Source organism: Ptiloglossa arizonensis, chromosome 4, assembly GCF_051014685.1.
Source record: "Ptiloglossa arizonensis isolate GNS036 chromosome 4, iyPtiAriz1_principal, whole genome shotgun sequence".
NCBI classification, from domain to species: Eukaryota; Metazoa; Arthropoda; class Insecta; order Hymenoptera; family Colletidae; genus Ptiloglossa; species Ptiloglossa arizonensis.
The window spans coordinates 8,831,213-8,848,315 of NC_135051.1; the positions used below are offsets into that span (position 1 = coordinate 8,831,213).

A 17,103-nucleotide genomic window follows, 5' to 3' on the forward strand; every position below is an offset into this window, starting at 1 on the left:
TCGTCTTTCTTCTCGATAGAGACGTTGATTGGTGCTTTTCGTTTTCCTTGAAAAGCTACGTTACCATTGGTGCACAATAATGAAATTTCGGATTAACATACTTCAATGTTCGTTGTAAAAATATTCAATCAAATAAAATCGTCCTTTTAGTTTTATTTAAGGAATAATTTAATGGTCAGAGCATATACTGTTTATTTCAAGTTTTTGTATGTAATGTATAAAATTTCAGTAAGCACGATTGTGAACGGTATTTTAGAGGGAATTCTAGTCTGAGCATGCGCAGGTCGTGCTGTACGTTCCATTTCCGCTTGCGTCCTTCTTCCTTTTCAACCAGGTACGGTGTGCAGGCTGCATGGTTTATGTCTGATGCGTGAAAAGTTGTAAAAAGGACGCGAGATGGTAAGGAATTTCACATTTCATTCCAGTTTTGTTTTCTTCCAACGTTTAATATAGTTTTGCGATTGAGACATTTCTAAGTCCGCAAGAATTTTGTACTGAATATAGAATTTTAGTGTCTGCCGTATCGTTGACCACGTGTAGTAATTTGTAGTTTATAAATTAGTATAGTTCCGTTGTAGAGCATATTCCAGTGTGTAACTCTTGAATCTGCACAATTTTTTATTTCTTATGTTTTTAAATATAATCAAATCGTTTCGACGCGTAAAGAAGTGTTTACAAGGGGCACAACGGTTCTGATTTTTCGGTCCGCCATGTGTCGTGTCAACCGAAATCTTTTCGAATCCAACCGTAACACGTGATTTTGTTTCCACTCTTACTCATGGATTTTACTCTCAAATATTTTCAAATACACGTATATTTAGCGATTTTTTTTCTCTTTTTCTAGTCGTTATCAACGGCGCGACCGCTTGTTACGGTGTATACCGATAAAAATGAGTCATCGGGAGACACTATTTCTTTGCCTGCCGTGTTCAAAGCACCAATTCGGCCAGATGTTGTAAACTTTGTTCATCAACAAGTCTCAAAGAACAGTAGGCAGCCATATTGCGTCTCCAAGGAAGCTGGTGAGTATAAATTTGTTATTTCGTTTACGAGTTGAGGCACTTTAAGGTTTATACACGTAAAACAGAATTGTAACGTTTTATACTTTTATTTGTTAAAGAACTAATGGCAGGATTATTAAATATAGGTTTCTTTTATCAGGTCATCAAACCTCTGCCGAATCATGGGGTACTGGACGTGCAGTGGCACGTATTCCTCGTGTACGCGGTGGCGGTACTCATCGCTCTGGTCAGGGTGCATTTGGAAACATGTGTAGAGGAGGACGCATGTTTGCTCCAACAAAGCCGTGGCGACGCTGGCATCGTAAAATTAACGTTAACCAGAAAAGATACGCTCTCGTTTCCGCTATTGCTGCATCCGGTGTACCGGCACTTGTACAATCTAAAGGTAAGCGACTCGTGGCAATTCATATTTTGAATTAGTTAAATTATTTTGCGATAAACACGTTTCGTAGTCTGGATCAAGTCTATGATTACACTCAATGATTATACTCAGAGTTAGACAGTCAGATTGAGATCAGTCGATTAAATTTTTGTTTTATATTTAGGTCACATGATGCAACAAGTTCCAGAATTTCCTTTGGTAGTGTCGGACAAAATTCAAGAATACAATAAAACTAAACAAGCCGTTATATTTTTAAGACGTATCAAGGCCTGGAACGATATCCAAAAGGTCGGTACACCTTTAAGCAATATAGTAAATATTATCTGCACCATTGAATGTCCGCATCTCTATTGAAATACGTTTAATTAAGATGCTCCTATTAGGTGCTAGAGAAACATGGTTATTAGGCGTTCTTGAATAGCTACTTTTCTGGCTAGAGGGAGGTAATAGTAACCAAACAGTCTATGCTATGCAAAGACTGTATTTGTATATCGTGCGAGAGTGTAGTATTTTTGTTTTTTCCTCTTTCGTAGGTATACAACTCGCAACGTTTTCGTGCAGGTAAAGGTAAAATGCGTAATCGTAGACGCATTCAACGTCGAGGGCCCTTGATTGTGTACGGTCAAGATCAGGTATGGAAACGGTCGAAAAATAATTTATCGTTCTTGTTTTCACTATGTGCGGGTGATTGTATATTTTCCGGTTCGTATTACTCTTAGGGCATTCGTAAGGCGTTCCGTAACATTCCCGGTGTTGATCTTATGAACATCAACAAAATGAGTCTTCTGAAATTGGCGCCTGGTGGTCACGTCGGGCGGTTTGTAATTTGGACTAAATCTGCTTTTGAAAAGCTGGATGCTCTTTACGGAACCTGGCGCAAGGAATCCCAACTTAAAGCTGGGTATAATTTGCCATTCCCGAAGATGGCGAACACCGATCTGTCGAGACTCTTAAAATCCGAGGAAATTCGTAAAGTTTTGAGAGCTCCAAGGTACGTAAATCTATATGTTACAAACACGAATAATGGCGTTATGTATATCGTGTTCATGATGAAACTTTTTGGTCCGTGTTACTGACTGACAGTGATAAATCTTATAATTACAACTGACATTGCGTTATCGCGAATATATTACCGGTGGGTTGCTCGCGATACGTATAGTGAAGGAAATTTTGGTACAATTGCAGGAAGAGGGTGGTCCGCAGTGTCAAGAAGTTGAACCCGTTGAGCAATACTCGCGCCATGTTACGTCTGAACCCGTACGCCGCTGTGTTGAAACGTGTAGCCATTTTGATGGCAAGGAAACGCCAGCAAGAGAGGGAGCTTATTTTAGCCGAGAAGCGTGGAGTAAGTTTACTCTCCGATCTTCGATGATACTGACTATGTGGATAAAAGTTATTACTCATATCTAACGAAATTCTTTCCGCGCACAGATCACGCTACCAAAGACAGCACCGGCTGTAAAGTCGAAGCTGCTGCAGGAGAGACGTAGGAAGCAAATCTTGCTTGCGAAAACGAGCAAAGCCAAGAAGGAGAAACCCGTGAAAAAGGCAACCACTGCCGCGGCCAAATCCACAGAAGCGCCGAAAACAACCGACGAAGCTGCGAAGCCGGCAGAAACATCCGAAACTACTACACCCCCTCAGAAGTAAAAACGTTTTATCAACTGCTCGTTGACCAACAAGTTTTATTTGTTTTGAATAAAAGATGGGAAGACAACTATACAGGACAACGAATGGCCTTGTAATTGATCTCAAATACCTTCGATGGGAAATCATTTCTCCGCGTATAAACTCCGATGTAACGATAAAAGAAAAAAAAATACACATTATTACGTATATTTTTTCTTAAGCGGAGCTCGCACGAAGATCGTGTCATCGAGTACCTCGACCGACACTTTCTTCGCGTTCGCTTCCGGCGGTATCGGAAAGTTCAAGTTCCTGACGTACGACCAGTCCTCGGAACTATGCAATTTTATATTCAATACGTTTTCAGTGGCCAGAGTAACCGTCCCTACTTTCAATCCCTCGATCTTCATTTCCACCTGTGAACATCCAATGATCTTTTGTTGTAAGGTTCCGTACGATTAAAACTAATCGCGCCGCTCGAAAGAAATTTACTATTTATACGAAAGTTGCAAAAGAAACGTACAACGTAGCATTCTTTATTGTCGACGATGTAAAAGTTCGGAATCTTGTCGAACTTAAAACTCATTTTCACTCCGTTCAACATCGTTTCGAAATTCATGTAATCGTTTTGCTTCAAGGTGATCGCGTTTTCGCGACAATGATGCGGTAAATTGTCCATGACGACCGGTATAAATTTACAAATTTCTCGAATTCGTGGGAAATTGTGTCCACGGGATCGTACGAAGCTCCCCGATGTTGACAACGCGTGATCGTCCGTTGTTTCGACGAATTCCGTATTTCGATTTCCGCCAACTTCACGTGCGAACAAGAATAAGAAATATCCTCTCAACTTTTTGCAATGAATTTCTTCCTTGCTTTGCTAGGTTTCATCATAGGCGCTGTAAGGACGAGCATTCTCTGTTTAATATCCACCACGGCGCGAACTTTCTCGCCGTCGATGTCGTCCGGTATGAGAAAATTTTCGCAATGTTTCATCGTTTTCTTGATCAGATCGCCGAAAATCGATTTCTCGGCGATGTTTGGCAATTGATTCGCAAATTGATCGTTCAAGGGCTTGCACGCGTTCACACGCAGATTGTTTCCCTTCACGGTTATTTTGATCGAAGACATGTCTACCTCTGGCGCGAACAGCATCCTTGCCTACGATAATGGAAAGAAATTGTTTTAGGTTGCCCGTCGAGTACAATACTCCCGCAAATCGTAGCAAACCTCGTAAACGCCGTCGGGTCTGACTCCGATGGAGACGATTTGCATCGCGTAACAACTCTCCAAAGGTGCCACGGGAATTTTCACGGTCGACAACGTATCGTTAATTACGAGCGAACCAGGTTTCTTAACGAACTTGAGAGAACCCGCGCATTTCGGGCAATGATCGATGTCCACCATCACGTCCCCTTCGCACTTTAAACATTTACTTTTATTTGCATCCATTCGTTAGACGATTCGAACGCGTACGATGACATTGTAGCGGATTCACCTCGGATCGTGAAACAGTTATCGAGCGGAGCAAAAGATCGAAACGCACGACGACGAATTTTTCATCGAACTCCTGGATCCGGAGAAGAGGTCCTCTCCGCGGATAAACAGGTCACTTGTCAATTTGGAAAATGTGTCGGTGTGACAGGTGAAAATCAATGGAAAAACAAAACAACACGAAACGGGTGGTCGTTCAAAGTTACAATTTACAAGACACTGTGTAATCTTTGTCCAATAACGTTTCTAAGAGCAACATTTTCTTTTTAGTCATTCCCGGCAAAAGTGGTGCATCCAGGTCGAGTCTCGTAAGATTCGGCGAGAGAAAAATTGCGTTAAATATTCGGTCGAAATTAGCCAAGTAAGTTTCATTTAATTAACGACAAATTGAACACGGATCGATTGTCGAGGAATTTAAGTTCCGTTCAGTTCGAACATTATTCTAATTAATGGTATTGCATTTAGAATTCGAGAAACGCGCGCTGCTCGAAAGTCGGACCAACGCTACATGTGTATATATATGGATATAGAAGATACCAGCTCTACGATCGGCGGTTTGTTTAACATTCGTGTCTGCATTGTTTGAAACGCCTGCGCGAATTTCCTTGGAAATGGACGCGTTGGTAGGGGTAGCGCGGGATTCAGGGTCGAAATTGCACGGTGGTTGAAATGCATCGGACACCAGTCGAGGACAGGCGGTCTCGCGTTTAAGTGGTCCATCAATTCCATGTCGCCTTCGGTACTGTTGTTTCATTACGGAGTTTTGGCCATCACTTTCGGTAACGGTGAGTCCCTCCTTTTTGCATTCCATCGTGTTGACCGTGCTCAAACCGACCGTTTCCATTTACGTTCCGCGATTATTCGATGCAGCAATCATTTTTCATCGAGTCGATTTTATTTCGAGATTAATATTTATCCAGGTGCGCGAACTATTTCCAAGCGATTTCAAACTTTTTATTTATCAATTTAACACCGTACCTACAACTCCGTTCGTTTACCTAAATTTTCATTCGCACAGGCAGGCGGCGCATTGTTAGCACGCGAATAATATCTGCAGCTCGATCTTTGAAAATTTTTCATCCGAAACGTGTAATACGAAACATCGATTCGACGCGCTTGGCTCCACCAACGAAACGAAACTACGACAATACCCAATCCACGTTATCCCGCTTAGTTACATATTCGTTATACGTTTCTCTTTACGCGAACGTTCAAAAGTTATTCTCGGTTTCCACTTAAAGTAAATAGACTCGTCGTAGCTATCGACGATACAGAGCCCCGAAATACTGTTCGTTCGAGAAGTAAGATAACGCTTCTCTCTCCTCCAATTTATCAGATGTAAAAATCGAATTCCGATTTCTTCTGAATAATTCATGCAATTATGATCGCGGTGAAAATACTCGATTATCCGCGCGATTTAATTCCTCGACGGTCTCTCTACTCGACTCCGATAATGCAAAGTTAACTCGTTAAATTTCCCGTAGAATCTCCTTCGGTACGATCGCGAGTACTTCTCCTGCGGGACGCCGAGCCGATGTATTTATTTTTCTTCCACGAAACGTTTCGTTTCCGATCTACGACGAAAGTCGATCTATTTGCATACGAGATTTAATTCCGATGCGTGGCCGAGATCGAATAAAGCCCAGCCACGGTGATTACCGATCAAGAAGGCTGGCCTCGCGACGATTAAGGGCAATTTCTTCTGTCTGTTCGGTAACCGGATTGCTCGCCCCGACAGGATTTCCTCGTCGGGAACTCCACGGGCGCCGATTGAGTTGTAAATGAGTTTCCAGCTTCGAAAATTTTCCCGCCTGCGGTTAAACGACCAAAAAAAGTTCACGGCGACTGCACCGATTCGATTTTATCGCTCGCGTCCTTCGAATACCGTACAGAGACTTAACTCGATTCGTGAAAAAACGTTGCACGTAAATCGTAAACAGTACAAGATATTTTATTCGTCGAACTTTCCCCGTTGAACGAACTTCCAAGTACGCACAGTTCGAGCGTACTTTCAGCGATATTTTCCACTCGAAGTCGAAGCTGCGTCTCTCCTTTGAACAATTGCCGATAATCATTCCGTTTTACCAAGTATTATCGAATCGAGGCTCGTGAACGTATGATTTCTAATTGTATTTTCTTCGAGAGAAAGATCCAACGAGCCATCGTGTTCCTAGTTTCCAAAGACAAAAAAGTCCTGCGAAATGATACAGAGGCTCGGTTCGCACTTTCTCGCTCGGTCTCGATACGTTTCGTTATTGTCGTAGCCAATAACAGGCCACGGTACGTTGGAAGTACACAATGCAAACGATACGATACAACATTTCCATTGTCCTTACGGAATTCCGTCGAGAGCTGAAGGGTTAATTTGCGGTAACGGGAACAGGAGGCACGTTCGACGAAAGACTTTCAAAGTTTGTTCAAAGTTTGTTGCGATCTTGGTTGCGTTATCCGATGGTCTTTGGGTCCTTCGCGAGGGAGCTTCGTTATCGAACGTTTGCGTTGGTCTTCCGTGTAAACGTTTGCAGACGTCGCGGCGAAGAGGAGAGCCGCTAATTCGCGATCGGAACATCGTTGAGATTTGCATACTCGTTTCCTGCCGTTAGAAATTCACCGAGTGCGTCGAGTTCGCGGATCGATCTGTTTGTTTACCCCTAGATTATCCGTTAAACGGAGAATCACGAGCCATCGCGATACTTTCGAGCAATCGTTGGACCCTCCGCTGTAGCGGAGAATTTTCGAAATTCAAATCGTAGGTACACAGATGTTGGTATCCTTGGAACTTTCGTCCTGCAAACGACTCTCTTCTGTTTAGCGCAAGGGAAAGAGGGTGAGAGCTTTCCGAGCATTTCTTATCCCTCGTCTTATGGTTTTTCGCAGTTTGCGCCCGCGTTCATCAATCCCTCGTCTAAAACACATTTTCTGCTTCTCCGACGAGACACGGAAGCTCGAGCGGCAAAGAAACGGAACGCGAGGGAAATATCCATGGGAAACTGGTACCGTGTGAACGTAATTTCTATTAGTTTTCAGGATGTTCGAGGTGGTCGTTTTCTCGATAAGCTCGACGCACCGTCTCGTTACGGGACCGGAAGATTTCCCGATTTAGGGCGGAGGACTCTATTTCGCGGACGGGGAGCTTTATCGAAAGCTCTCGACACGCGGATGAAAGGGAGCTCGAGAACGAGCAGCGTTGTACATTTTTGTAGCGTCGGAATCGTGTCGATCACCGATTCCCGAACCAAATTCTAGATCCCTATCGATAATCTTGTTCTCGTATTTAAGTAGGCTACTCGTCCGTTTCGCTGCCTTCGTCGAAACAGCTTTTTATCCTCGACTCGAACGTTACAATCGAGGGAAACAATCCGTCGTTCTTTCCCTCTCTCGCTCTCTTTGGGGATCGAAGGTTCCGACGTAACAAGGTCTCGGCCTATTGGCCGTACAACGAGCCGTACAACGAGCCGTGACGCGACGAAGAGACTTTTTTTTATATTTATCGAAAGAACAGGAGTACGAATTATTGCATCGTTTCGGAACGGTCGATCCTCCTCGTCTTCGAGCTTTTCGCATGGAAACGAGTCATCGAGAGCAAATTAACTATGCACAAATAATAAATTCTCCGATTTTCTTTCAGCTCTCGCAAGCCTCTTTGGCGCACGAGCAACGGCACCGTTGTATCCTAACGTTTGGACGAACGACGAAATTCTCGCGAACATCGACCAAGTTCTTTCTCCAGCGGACAATGGACCATCTGCTGTTTTTTCCTTCTATTTTGCGTTCCGTTAACACCGCGAAATCCGACTCGAATTTTGCGCGGCACGAAAACATTGCGCTCCGCTTGTTCTCAAAGCGTGGATTTATGTCGCGCCGCTGGAAAACAGCGTTACTCGGGGATAGAATTTCCGCGGCGAAGGGAAGCGAAAAAACGAGCCTTCCGAGCAACAAGGGCCGTGGGTTTATATTCTTATTTTCAAGGGACCGTGAGTGGATTTTTCCATCCGTGGGACATCGAAAGTGGATTTCTTGCCTCTTCGGGGTGTTGGGAATGGATTTTCAAGCGGTTGGGAAACCATCAAAATTTCGATTCTTTTCAATTACGAACTCTTTTCGGAACATCGGGGAAAAAGCTGTAAAGTTGTCCGTTAAAGGACTCGGAAAAGTGAAAACGCCTCCGCATATGAAGCCGACCCGCTATACCGCGACGGTGACGTACGTTTAACGATCGGAATTAAGAGGGTTTGGGGAGAAAATTCCGTGGACTCGGGACACTCGCGCGGATGCCTCGAAAACCGAACGACAGGAAGACCGTTCTTTGCGAGATTTTTCTTACGTACGATTGCTTGCTTCCAGGTTGAAAACGCCGTTAAAACGACTACAAGGGACGAGCATGGACAATGGTGTACACGTAGTAGTGGTAGATTTTTACCATTTTAACTTGGAACGCCAAGAATCGTCCCGAGTACAGGATGTCTCTCTTCGAAAGATCGGCGCAATGATCGAAAAATATTTCGCGTCGAGTGGTTCACGATTTTAATTTCACCGGTCGTGGCTTCGACAGGAACGCCACTCGCCAAAAGCTTCTCTTCTAATGTCGTAAGAGCCGCCCGGGCAAATTTCACAAGGGAGGAAATTTTTGAAAGTTTCGATCCGATTGTTCGCAAAGGCGAAAGGTCCTCCGTAATTTCCTCGGGTTGTTCTTTTCACCCGTCCTATTGTCTCCTGGCTAAAAGATCCATTATCTAATCGAGGTTCGAAGACAACGCACGGTTGGCTCCGCGAAAAGATGAAACGGAAGAGGGATTGGTTCTCGTCCCGGAAGGACGGGGCTTCCTCGCGTTTCGAGACACAATGGCCGCTGGTACGGATCGGAAACATTGTAACAGATACTCTCGATACAGGACTCGGATTCGCGATCAGGGAGGAGAGAGAATTCGCGGAACATCTCGCTGGATCTCGGAGGAACTAAAATCGCTTTTGTCGCAGGCTTGGGCGACGAGCATGAGTACAGACTGACCAAGTACCTCCTGGATGGATACGACGCCGGTGTACGACCAGCTAAAAATTCGTCTCAACCCTTGGCGGTCGTCTTCGGACTCTCCCTTCATCACATTATCGATGTCGTGAGTATCGGAGCGGAAAAATTTCGAGAGAATCCGATCGATTCTCGATCGAACGGCTCGCTTCGAAAAAAACGTCTCGAAACGGTGCAAGGTTCGTTTGAATTCGCGTCGCGTTCAAAGCGAATTTTTCAATCTCTCGTGAAATATAACGTCCTCGAAGGGAAAGAAACGGCACGCGCGCCGACGAGAACACCTTTCAATACCAAGACGAGGGAAACGTGGCTCTTCTGTGCCGGAGAAACATTATGCAGCTCGGGTAAAACGAAAGTACCCGTGTAATCCCCAAATCGTAACGGCGCGTACAAAGTAACGAGTTACGGTTCGTACGAAATTCTTTCGACGAGTCAAGCGAGCACGAGATCCTTTTTTCTTCTTCTTCTTCTTCCTTTGTACGCGCGGGAATCTTCCAAAGATCCTCCCCTTCGGTGCAAACAACATCCGATGGAACTCTGCTCGTTAACGTCCATTTTGGCGAAAGTATCTCGACGGCAGCTTTCAACTCGCCGAGTATCGATTAGTTTTCATCACGATATTTCTACGGATGTATTTCTCGTCCCTTTCGCGACGATCGTCGCGTGGACGGGCGCTAACTCGAAAGAAGCGAGCGAAAATACGTAAGACAAATTGCCGGTGGAACGCGTAAGCCCGCTCGACGAAACTTTCCGAAGATTTATCTCTTCCGTGTGTGCGTGCCCGACGAGAATCATTCGTTACTCGACGTACTTTCGTCTTAAGAACCGAAGACACTTTTCCCTCGAGAATGCGTTGCCCACGAAGACGAGAACTCTACGTTCTCGATACGATAAAACCACAAAACTAGGCTTGAAAAATATCCTCGTCGAAACGCGCCCAATTGGACTCGCTTATTTCATTGATTCTTTTTTTTTCAGGACGAGAAGAACCAGATACTCACGACGAATTGCTGGGTCACGCAATCTTGGACGGATCATCATCTGAAATGGAACACCTCGGAATTCGCTGGAATCCGGGTGATCCGCGTACCCTATAACCGCATCTGGAGACCAGACACGATTCTGTACAACAAGTAAGAGACGATTAAAGGACAGCGCGATCGTCGAGCCTCGAGCGGCAAAAATGACCCGAGAGTAACATCCTTGCAACTGTTGGAGACTGGAGTCCAAGGTCTTCCGTACTCCAGAGAGGTCCAGTTACTCGATCCCTCCCCTCAGGGGGAGATATATTTAGTCGAAGTGATCAATGGGGTTAAAACGATCTCCGATGGACGCTTCTAGTCACGTTCCGCTTAACTTTGTTCCAACTTTTCATATTTATTGACCGATTTTGTCTTTCCACAGCGCGGATCCACAGTACAGTTCAGCGGTCATCAACACGAACGTGATCGTCAGCCACACGGGGGAAGTACTATGGCTGAGTCACGGGATATTTCGCAGCAGCTGCGACATCGACGTGGAGTTCTTCCCTTTCGACGAACAACGATGCTTATTGAAGTGGGCATCCTGGACGTACGACGGATACCAAGTAAGACCGCGTTAAGTTCGCGCGATAACGCGTTTCTCATCGGTAAAAGTTTCGCGATTCATTTCGCGTAAAGAGCTTTATAATTTCGCGTTGGCTTTATTTTCCGAGTTAGGTAATTGAAAAGCGTCTCGGCGGAAAGAAAGAAAAACGAAGCCCAAGTTCCTGCCATTCTCTGTAAATACGCGAGAAGAAAACGCAAACGAAACGTATTCGAGGACAGACGGTGGACAATAGTAGCTGCGAATTCGAGCGACCGACGGAAGCCGATACATATGCACGTGCAGTTTTCCAGGCGATTAAACATCGTCGGGACCGATGCGCGTGTACGAACGCCTGCTGGCCGGACTGTTTCTTTGAACGATGTTCGATTATCATTGAAATTACCTCGACGATCCCCGGTTTGACTAGATAACGAATTCTCGATCGTCGTCGATAATTCCGCGCGCAAGTTCGTAATCGGTCATTCAACGAACAACGTTACGAGATTTAATCCCGTAGCTTGCGCGAGCTGCATCCGAGTTAAATTCTCGACCGTATTGCCCTCAATTTCGCGCAGCTCCTCCCTCGGTACCGTGCATGCAAATCGGAGAGCGATGTATCGAACCTTGCTTCTGCCGACGGACAATTAAAAAAAAAAGAAATATGAAGCTTCGGTTTCGCCGAAACCTTGAAAGTTGCCGGTGGTGGCCGCGACGAGTAAATTTTCTCTGTCTGGAAAAATTCTCGATCGTTATCCACCCGGGTAGATTCAGCGCTTCTATTTCTCAAGGAAGAGGAGAGTCTCGGATGAAATTTTTGCCGTCCGGGTCCCTCTCGTTATTGTGCCTCGCCTTCTCTTAAAATCTGGACTTTTTCCGGCTTCCCCGGATCCCTTGAATTAAAAGTTCGTCCTCGATGTACCGGGGCTCGCTCGATCTCGCGCGTAGCCGGTAAACTCGTATCTTCGATGGTAGAAGAAAATACGAAAAAGGTGTTTTCTGTAAATTTGTGTAACTCGTGTCAGGAATTCCGAAGAGTTGTATACGCGTTAAATCGTATAATTGGGAACGCGAACGAAAGAGGAAAATCGATGCAAGACGTGCGAGCCGTTCGTACAGTTTTACTTTGTCGAAAAGAGGTCTGTCGATGTAGACGCTTAACGGCGGCCGAATCGGAAGTACCGAGCTCGACGAGACGCGAAAATGGCTCGGACGAATCGAAGAGCTTAATCCCGAATGCGGGATGGGTTCAATGCGAACCGTTTCTCCGCGCCGACGAGACACCCACCCTTTCACGGAGTTTCCCCATTTCCTATACGCCGTCGTTGAATACATTTCGCGTGTCGCTACGTTTTCCTCGCCTAAAACGCTGGGAATACGATCCGAGCTCAGGCTTTGCTGCAAAAATTTATCCTTCTCGCGCCCTGCCTATTAGAAAATCCGTGACGTTGATCGCTCGATGACACGATCGACGATGCGCGATTAATTCGCTGTCTGACGTTTCTGCTCGCGAAATTTCCTCTTTCACGGATCGCCAGACCGCCGAATAGAAGTTTCCCATTTCCTCTGTCCCGTCGCATCAAACGCGAAACGATTTCCTCATCGCTGCGTTTTTCCTGTCCAACGTCTGTCCACCGATACGTCCAAACGACGCTACAGAGCCAGACTGGCACGTAATTGCGTCGAGTTTAACTCGAGACGACGCCGTAACGCGTTTAATCCACCTTCCGCGATCGAACTTTCCTACCTCGAGCTAATTGGACGCCGTGACGACGAGTTCCTAAACCAGGAAAACATATTTATACGAGTTTGTACACTCCCTACTCTCCCTTCGACGCGTTCCAAACTGTGATACCAGCCTACGATGTCGGATGTTTATTCGATCGCATCTTGTACCGCTTGAATCTTTAGAGTCTAAGATCGCGACCGATTACTTTAGTACCAATGATCGAACAACGCTCGAAACTTTCTTATTTGTTTCTTCGATTCATTGTTGAAACAGGGAAGGGAAAGAAAGTTATTCGAAACGAATTTATCGAAATACATCGGAGTTGCAATCGTATTCTTTCGTTTCATCAAAGTATCCGTACGTTCGTATCGATAAATTCGTTTCGAATAACTTTCTTTCTTTTCCTTTTTCGCATCGATATCCTTAATTCGATTCTAACCATCGTTAAAATATTTTTTACAGCTCGAATTGGAAAGACAAAGTGAACAGGGGGACGTGAGTAATTACCAGGCCAACGGTGAATTCGACCTGCTGGATTTCTCCGCAAGAAGAAACGTCGAGTACTACTCGTGCTGCTCGGAACCCTATCCGGACATCACTTACGAAATCCGACTGCGACGTCGTCCAATGTTCTACGTCTTTAATTTGATCCTTCCTTGCATTCTCATTAACGGTGTTGGTAAGTTCTTATTGCACTTTGTTCCTTTCGTGCCTGTTTTAATTCGAAATGATAAAATAGAAGGAGGGGCAAGAAATAGGCTGTGGAATATTAGACTCTTCCATCGAACTATGTTTCTTTCTTTTAAGAAGGTAGTGTTCCTATTGGATGGCTGGGAGGAAATTTCATCGATACGTTCAAATCACGAAGCAAGTCTAAAAAGAAAGGACTCTCGAACTTATGGTTTTCCAGTTCTGAAGGGAATTTTCACCGGGATTGTGGGAATTTGAATCTCTTTTCCTAGTAACATCTTCGATTAAATTCATTTAACGAAAGAGGGTTGAATTCTATCCAGTTTGGGAGAGAAATTTATGCGAAACTTTCTTTCCGCGTAGAAGCGAGGAGGCTTTCCTTTTATTTCTTCGTTCGCCACGTGCCAAAGTTTTCGCGCGGTCCAAGAATGCCTTCTGTTCGATATTCCACGATGAGAACGGTACCGGTGGAAAAGTTTTACCCAGCCAGGTGTTCCCTCCGTTTATTCAGCTCTGTTGGTATTCTACGTGCCGTCGGAATCGGGGGAAAAAGTCACTCTCGGGATTTCGGCTCTTCTCTCCATGACTGTGTTCTTGATGACCATACGCGAGACACTACCGCCCACGGAGAAAACACCGCTGATAAGTGAGTACACGTGCGATGGACGCTGCTCGATCGCGAACGAAGCTCGTAGAACCGCTGCAGAAACGAATTCGAAACGTAAAAGAAGCTGGTCGACAGTAGTCAAAGGTGCAAGCGTTTTAAATTACTGCGAGAAAATTGGACGGACCATTATCTCTCTCCATCGGGACGTAAAATTCTGTTCGCTGTAATATTTGTGTACGTTCTTACTGCGTGTCAAGGAGAACCGGAAAGCTTTTTCCCGACAAACGAATCCATTCGATTCCTTTCCGAAATCGAAAAAGTTCTCTCCGTTTGCCGTACAATGAAAATTAAACCGATGCGGAATTTGTACAGGGTTGCGGTGGATCGATAGAACCGCGTTGATTAAAAATCCCCTGGTACCCATGCGAAGCACAATGGAATCGCGTTCAACCTTTGCACAAGCGTCTGCACTCTTGGAACCGCGATGGAAGAATCGTTTGTACCAGATCGGAGCGTTCTACGATGCTTTTATGAAAATTAATTCGACGTAATTAGGAATTCTTTGAGAACAGAATAGTCAGCAATTTCCTTTCGTTGTTTACAGGTCTTTATTACGGTGTCAGTATATGCCTGGTGTCGTTCGCTTCAGGATTGGCGGTGGTCACGTTGAATCTTCATCATCGGGGAGTTAGGGGAACCAGAGTTCCAGGTATCGTTCGATCTTTGGTCTTGGACAAACTCGCTAGGGTAGTTTTCCTCAACTTTCAAGAGGAGAAGAGATCGGTAAAGTCATTTCCTTCGTCGAACTATCGTTTTCTTCGATGTTTTTGCGAATGAGTCTATTTTGCGTTAGGAACCCATGGACCCTCCGAGAAGAAAGAACAATTGTCCGTTGCACTGTAAACCGGAAATGACGCAATCGCAGTCGCAATCGCAATCGTCGCCCAAGTTCATGACCAGAAGGGAAGAGAGCAACAGCAGCAGTCCAAGTTTAGGTGAGAGTCTCCTGTCTAATTGTCGATCGAAAGCAGAGAGAACGAGTTCGACGTGGATCTCGTCGAATCGGCTACCGTGTTCGGTTCGCTGTAAATTAGAAATAAAAACTGGCGCAGATCTTGGAAAAGAGGGCGGCCTTGAGGCTCAATGGTCGCGCGTTCTGGGAAGAGTGCACGCGACGATCGAGAGGAACGAGGGACGGCTCGCCGAGCAGGATCGTCGAGAGAGAATGGAATTAGATTGGAAACAGGTCGCGTTGGTCAGCGATCGAGCACTTCTCTGCGTTTTTTTCCTGACAACAATCGTCAGTACCACTGTCATCCTTTGTGGTTCACCACCGACCACGAACATTGCCAAAGAGGGCTGAGATCGACGCGTCGAAACGTTCGATAGGAAAGTAAAATTAATTAAGCTCACCGTCGAGTAACTTTGTTTTGAATAAGGTCGATATTTCGTCGATGCGATTTTTATTCGCAAGTTTGCCGTTTAGGAAGCAGAGATTATTTCTTCCTCGTTCGAATTGTAAAGTAGGGGAAGGTATCTTTGACGCGATTAAACGTCCCGGAAATATATACGTAAGAAGAGACTCTTGAAATACGACGTAAAGTCGATTAACTATAAGGATTTTAGAAAGAAAATGTGTATAATATTCGTTTATTAGAAATTGACTGGTTTCGAAATAAACTCTTTCTTTTTGTTTACGATGATAGTCCTTTATTATAAACATACAAGTGTCAGTTCGTTGTAAAAATTTCATAAAAATACATAAATTGTAGATCTCTAATAGTAATCGGGTACCGGGGCACAAGCTATTTTTACAAAGTCTTCGTATTTGACTTGTCCACTGGGAGATACATTGGCCTCTCTGAATATTTGTTCAACTGAAAAAGAAATACGAGTAAGTTAGTCATGAGATGTAATCCTTTGTTGTATTTTATTAATCAAAAACAACACGCGCAACCTTCTTTGCTACTCAATTGTTCTCCCCAATGAAGCAGCATGTGAGCCAATTGACGAGCAGGTATGGTACTGCTTCTAGACTTATCCGCAGCTTGAAAAGCTTGTATCACTTCTTTCGGAAGATCCTCAGCTCTAGTTTGTAGATGCATAACTTCCAAGAAATCGGCAAACGACATTTTTCCACCTGAGCGTAAAAGTCGATTGATTTATATATTGCTCGTCGTTGTTCACCCGTTCGACTAGCTTATACCTTTGTCCTTTAAATATTTATTCAATTCTGCGATAGTAGGACTCAATCCTAACGATCTCATAATGATCGTAAGTTCATCCAAGGTACGTATTTGACCGTTTCTTGCGAACAAATAGAAACATTCTCTGAATTCTGTAAAAATATAGGAAATACGCGTAAAAAGTAATCGTGTTCAATAAATTCGATAGTGCAAGTAAACGTACCATCTATGTCTTCTTCTCGAAAATAACGAGCCTAAAATTCAAAGTAAACAAAATCGATAGACACTTTTAGAAAGCAATAAATTGTAATCGATATTTCAATAAACAGTGTCAAGGTACTTACCATAATCGACAATCTATAATCCTAAAACACTCGTCGAAACTGTTTGCTTCGCGTTTTATCCTTCGTTTACGTGTCAAGTAACATTACTTTGGGCGAGGTTAGGTGCTAGTAATTATTTACTCTAACCGTATCGGAATTCTGTCACTGTACGGTGGCGACACCTTCGACGTCTCTAACGAAACGTTTACCTAACGTAAGAATTGGTTACCATTTGCGCTCGATCGATCTTTATTCGAATTTTATAGGAAAATTTATTTTCTTTCGGTAGTTGTGCATATTTCGTTAACCCAGGGATGAATACTTTGAGGAAAATATTTGAGAAACATTTCATTCGAGAAACATCAGTTTAAAATTTAAATCGGTTTCGTTTGCTCGACACGAGTCTACAGTTACCGACGAGTTCAACGTGCCTGCTCGATACGTTGTACGTA

General features: G+C 44.4%; 5 protein-coding genes across 5 annotated transcripts in view; 4 read left to right on the forward strand and 1 right to left on the reverse strand.

Moving 5' to 3' along the window:
- The window catches only part of LOC143145625 (colorectal mutant cancer protein), a 34,882-nt gene extending 34,525 nt beyond the window's left edge, over positions 1-357 (forward strand). Inside the window, exon 13 of the transcript XR_012991740.1 lies at positions 230-357. The gene's annotated coding sequence lies outside the window, so the exon portion shown is untranslated. The remainder of the gene's footprint in view (positions 1-229) is intronic.
- On the forward strand, positions 258-3,134 carry Rpl4 (ribosomal protein L4). Its single transcript, XM_076309182.1, has 8 exons — positions 258-399; positions 845-1,022; positions 1,162-1,407; positions 1,568-1,692; positions 1,938-2,036; positions 2,124-2,395; positions 2,590-2,749; positions 2,836-3,134. The coding sequence occupies exons 1-8, from the start codon at positions 397-399 to the stop codon at positions 3,052-3,054; spliced, it is 1,302 nt and encodes a 433-aa protein (XP_076165297.1). The 5' UTR covers positions 258-396; the 3' UTR covers positions 3,055-3,134.
- A 1,986-nt stretch (positions 3,135-5,120) lies between these two features.
- On the forward strand, positions 5,121-16,309 carry LOC143145629 (neuronal acetylcholine receptor subunit alpha-10). The gene is given in 10 exon segments (XM_076309183.1): positions 5,121-5,139; positions 5,142-5,309; positions 9,502-9,638; positions 10,529-10,683; positions 10,955-11,138; positions 13,308-13,524; positions 14,047-14,181; positions 14,747-14,925; positions 14,996-15,137; positions 15,255-16,309. Coding segments are annotated over 10 exon segments (1,572 nt in total). The 5' UTR covers positions 5,121-5,135; the 3' UTR covers positions 15,506-16,309.
- Positions 6,180-9,530, forward strand: LOC143145631 (uncharacterized). Its single transcript, XM_076309185.1, has 2 exons — positions 6,180-7,530; positions 8,153-9,530. Exons 1-2 carry the CDS (start codon positions 7,507-7,509, stop codon positions 8,735-8,737), a joined length of 609 nt encoding a protein of 202 aa, XP_076165300.1. The 5' UTR covers positions 6,180-7,506; the 3' UTR covers positions 8,738-9,530.
- LOC143145632 (calmodulin-like protein 4) lies at positions 15,836-16,801 on the reverse strand. The gene is made up of 5 exons (XM_076309186.1): positions 16,673-16,801; positions 16,552-16,582; positions 16,349-16,480; positions 16,100-16,282; positions 15,836-16,019 (listed from the first exon to the last, which is right to left on the reverse strand). Exons 1-5 carry the CDS (start codon positions 16,673-16,675, stop codon positions 15,919-15,921), a joined length of 450 nt encoding a protein of 149 aa, XP_076165301.1. The 5' UTR covers positions 16,676-16,801; the 3' UTR covers positions 15,836-15,918.
- Positions 16,802-17,103: the final 302 nt, after the last annotated feature.

Coding starts and splice junctions, on each gene's coding strand:
- Rpl4 (XM_076309182.1), top strand. Junction 1,023..1,161: donor TTGCGTCTCCAAGGAAGCTG/GTGAGTATAAAT, acceptor TTCTTTTATCAG/GTCATCAAACCTCTGCCGAA. Junction 2,750..2,835: donor TTTTAGCCGAGAAGCGTGGA/GTAAGTTTACTC, acceptor TTCCGCGCACAG/ATCACGCTACCAAAGACAGC.
- LOC143145631 (XM_076309185.1), top strand. CDS start 7,507: ATGGGAAACTGGTACCGTGTGAAC. Junction 7,531..8,152: donor GAAACTGGTACCGTGTGAAC/GTAATTTCTATT, acceptor ATTTTCTTTCAG/CTCTCGCAAGCCTCTTTGGC.
- LOC143145632 (XM_076309186.1), bottom strand. Junction 16,481..16,551: donor TCGAGAAGAAGACATAGATG/GTACGTTTACTT, acceptor ATATTTTTACAG/AATTCAGAGAATGTTTCTAT. Junction 16,020..16,099: donor ACAATTGAGTAGCAAAGAAG/GTTGCGCGTGTT, acceptor TTTCTTTTTCAG/TTGAACAAATATTCAGAGAG.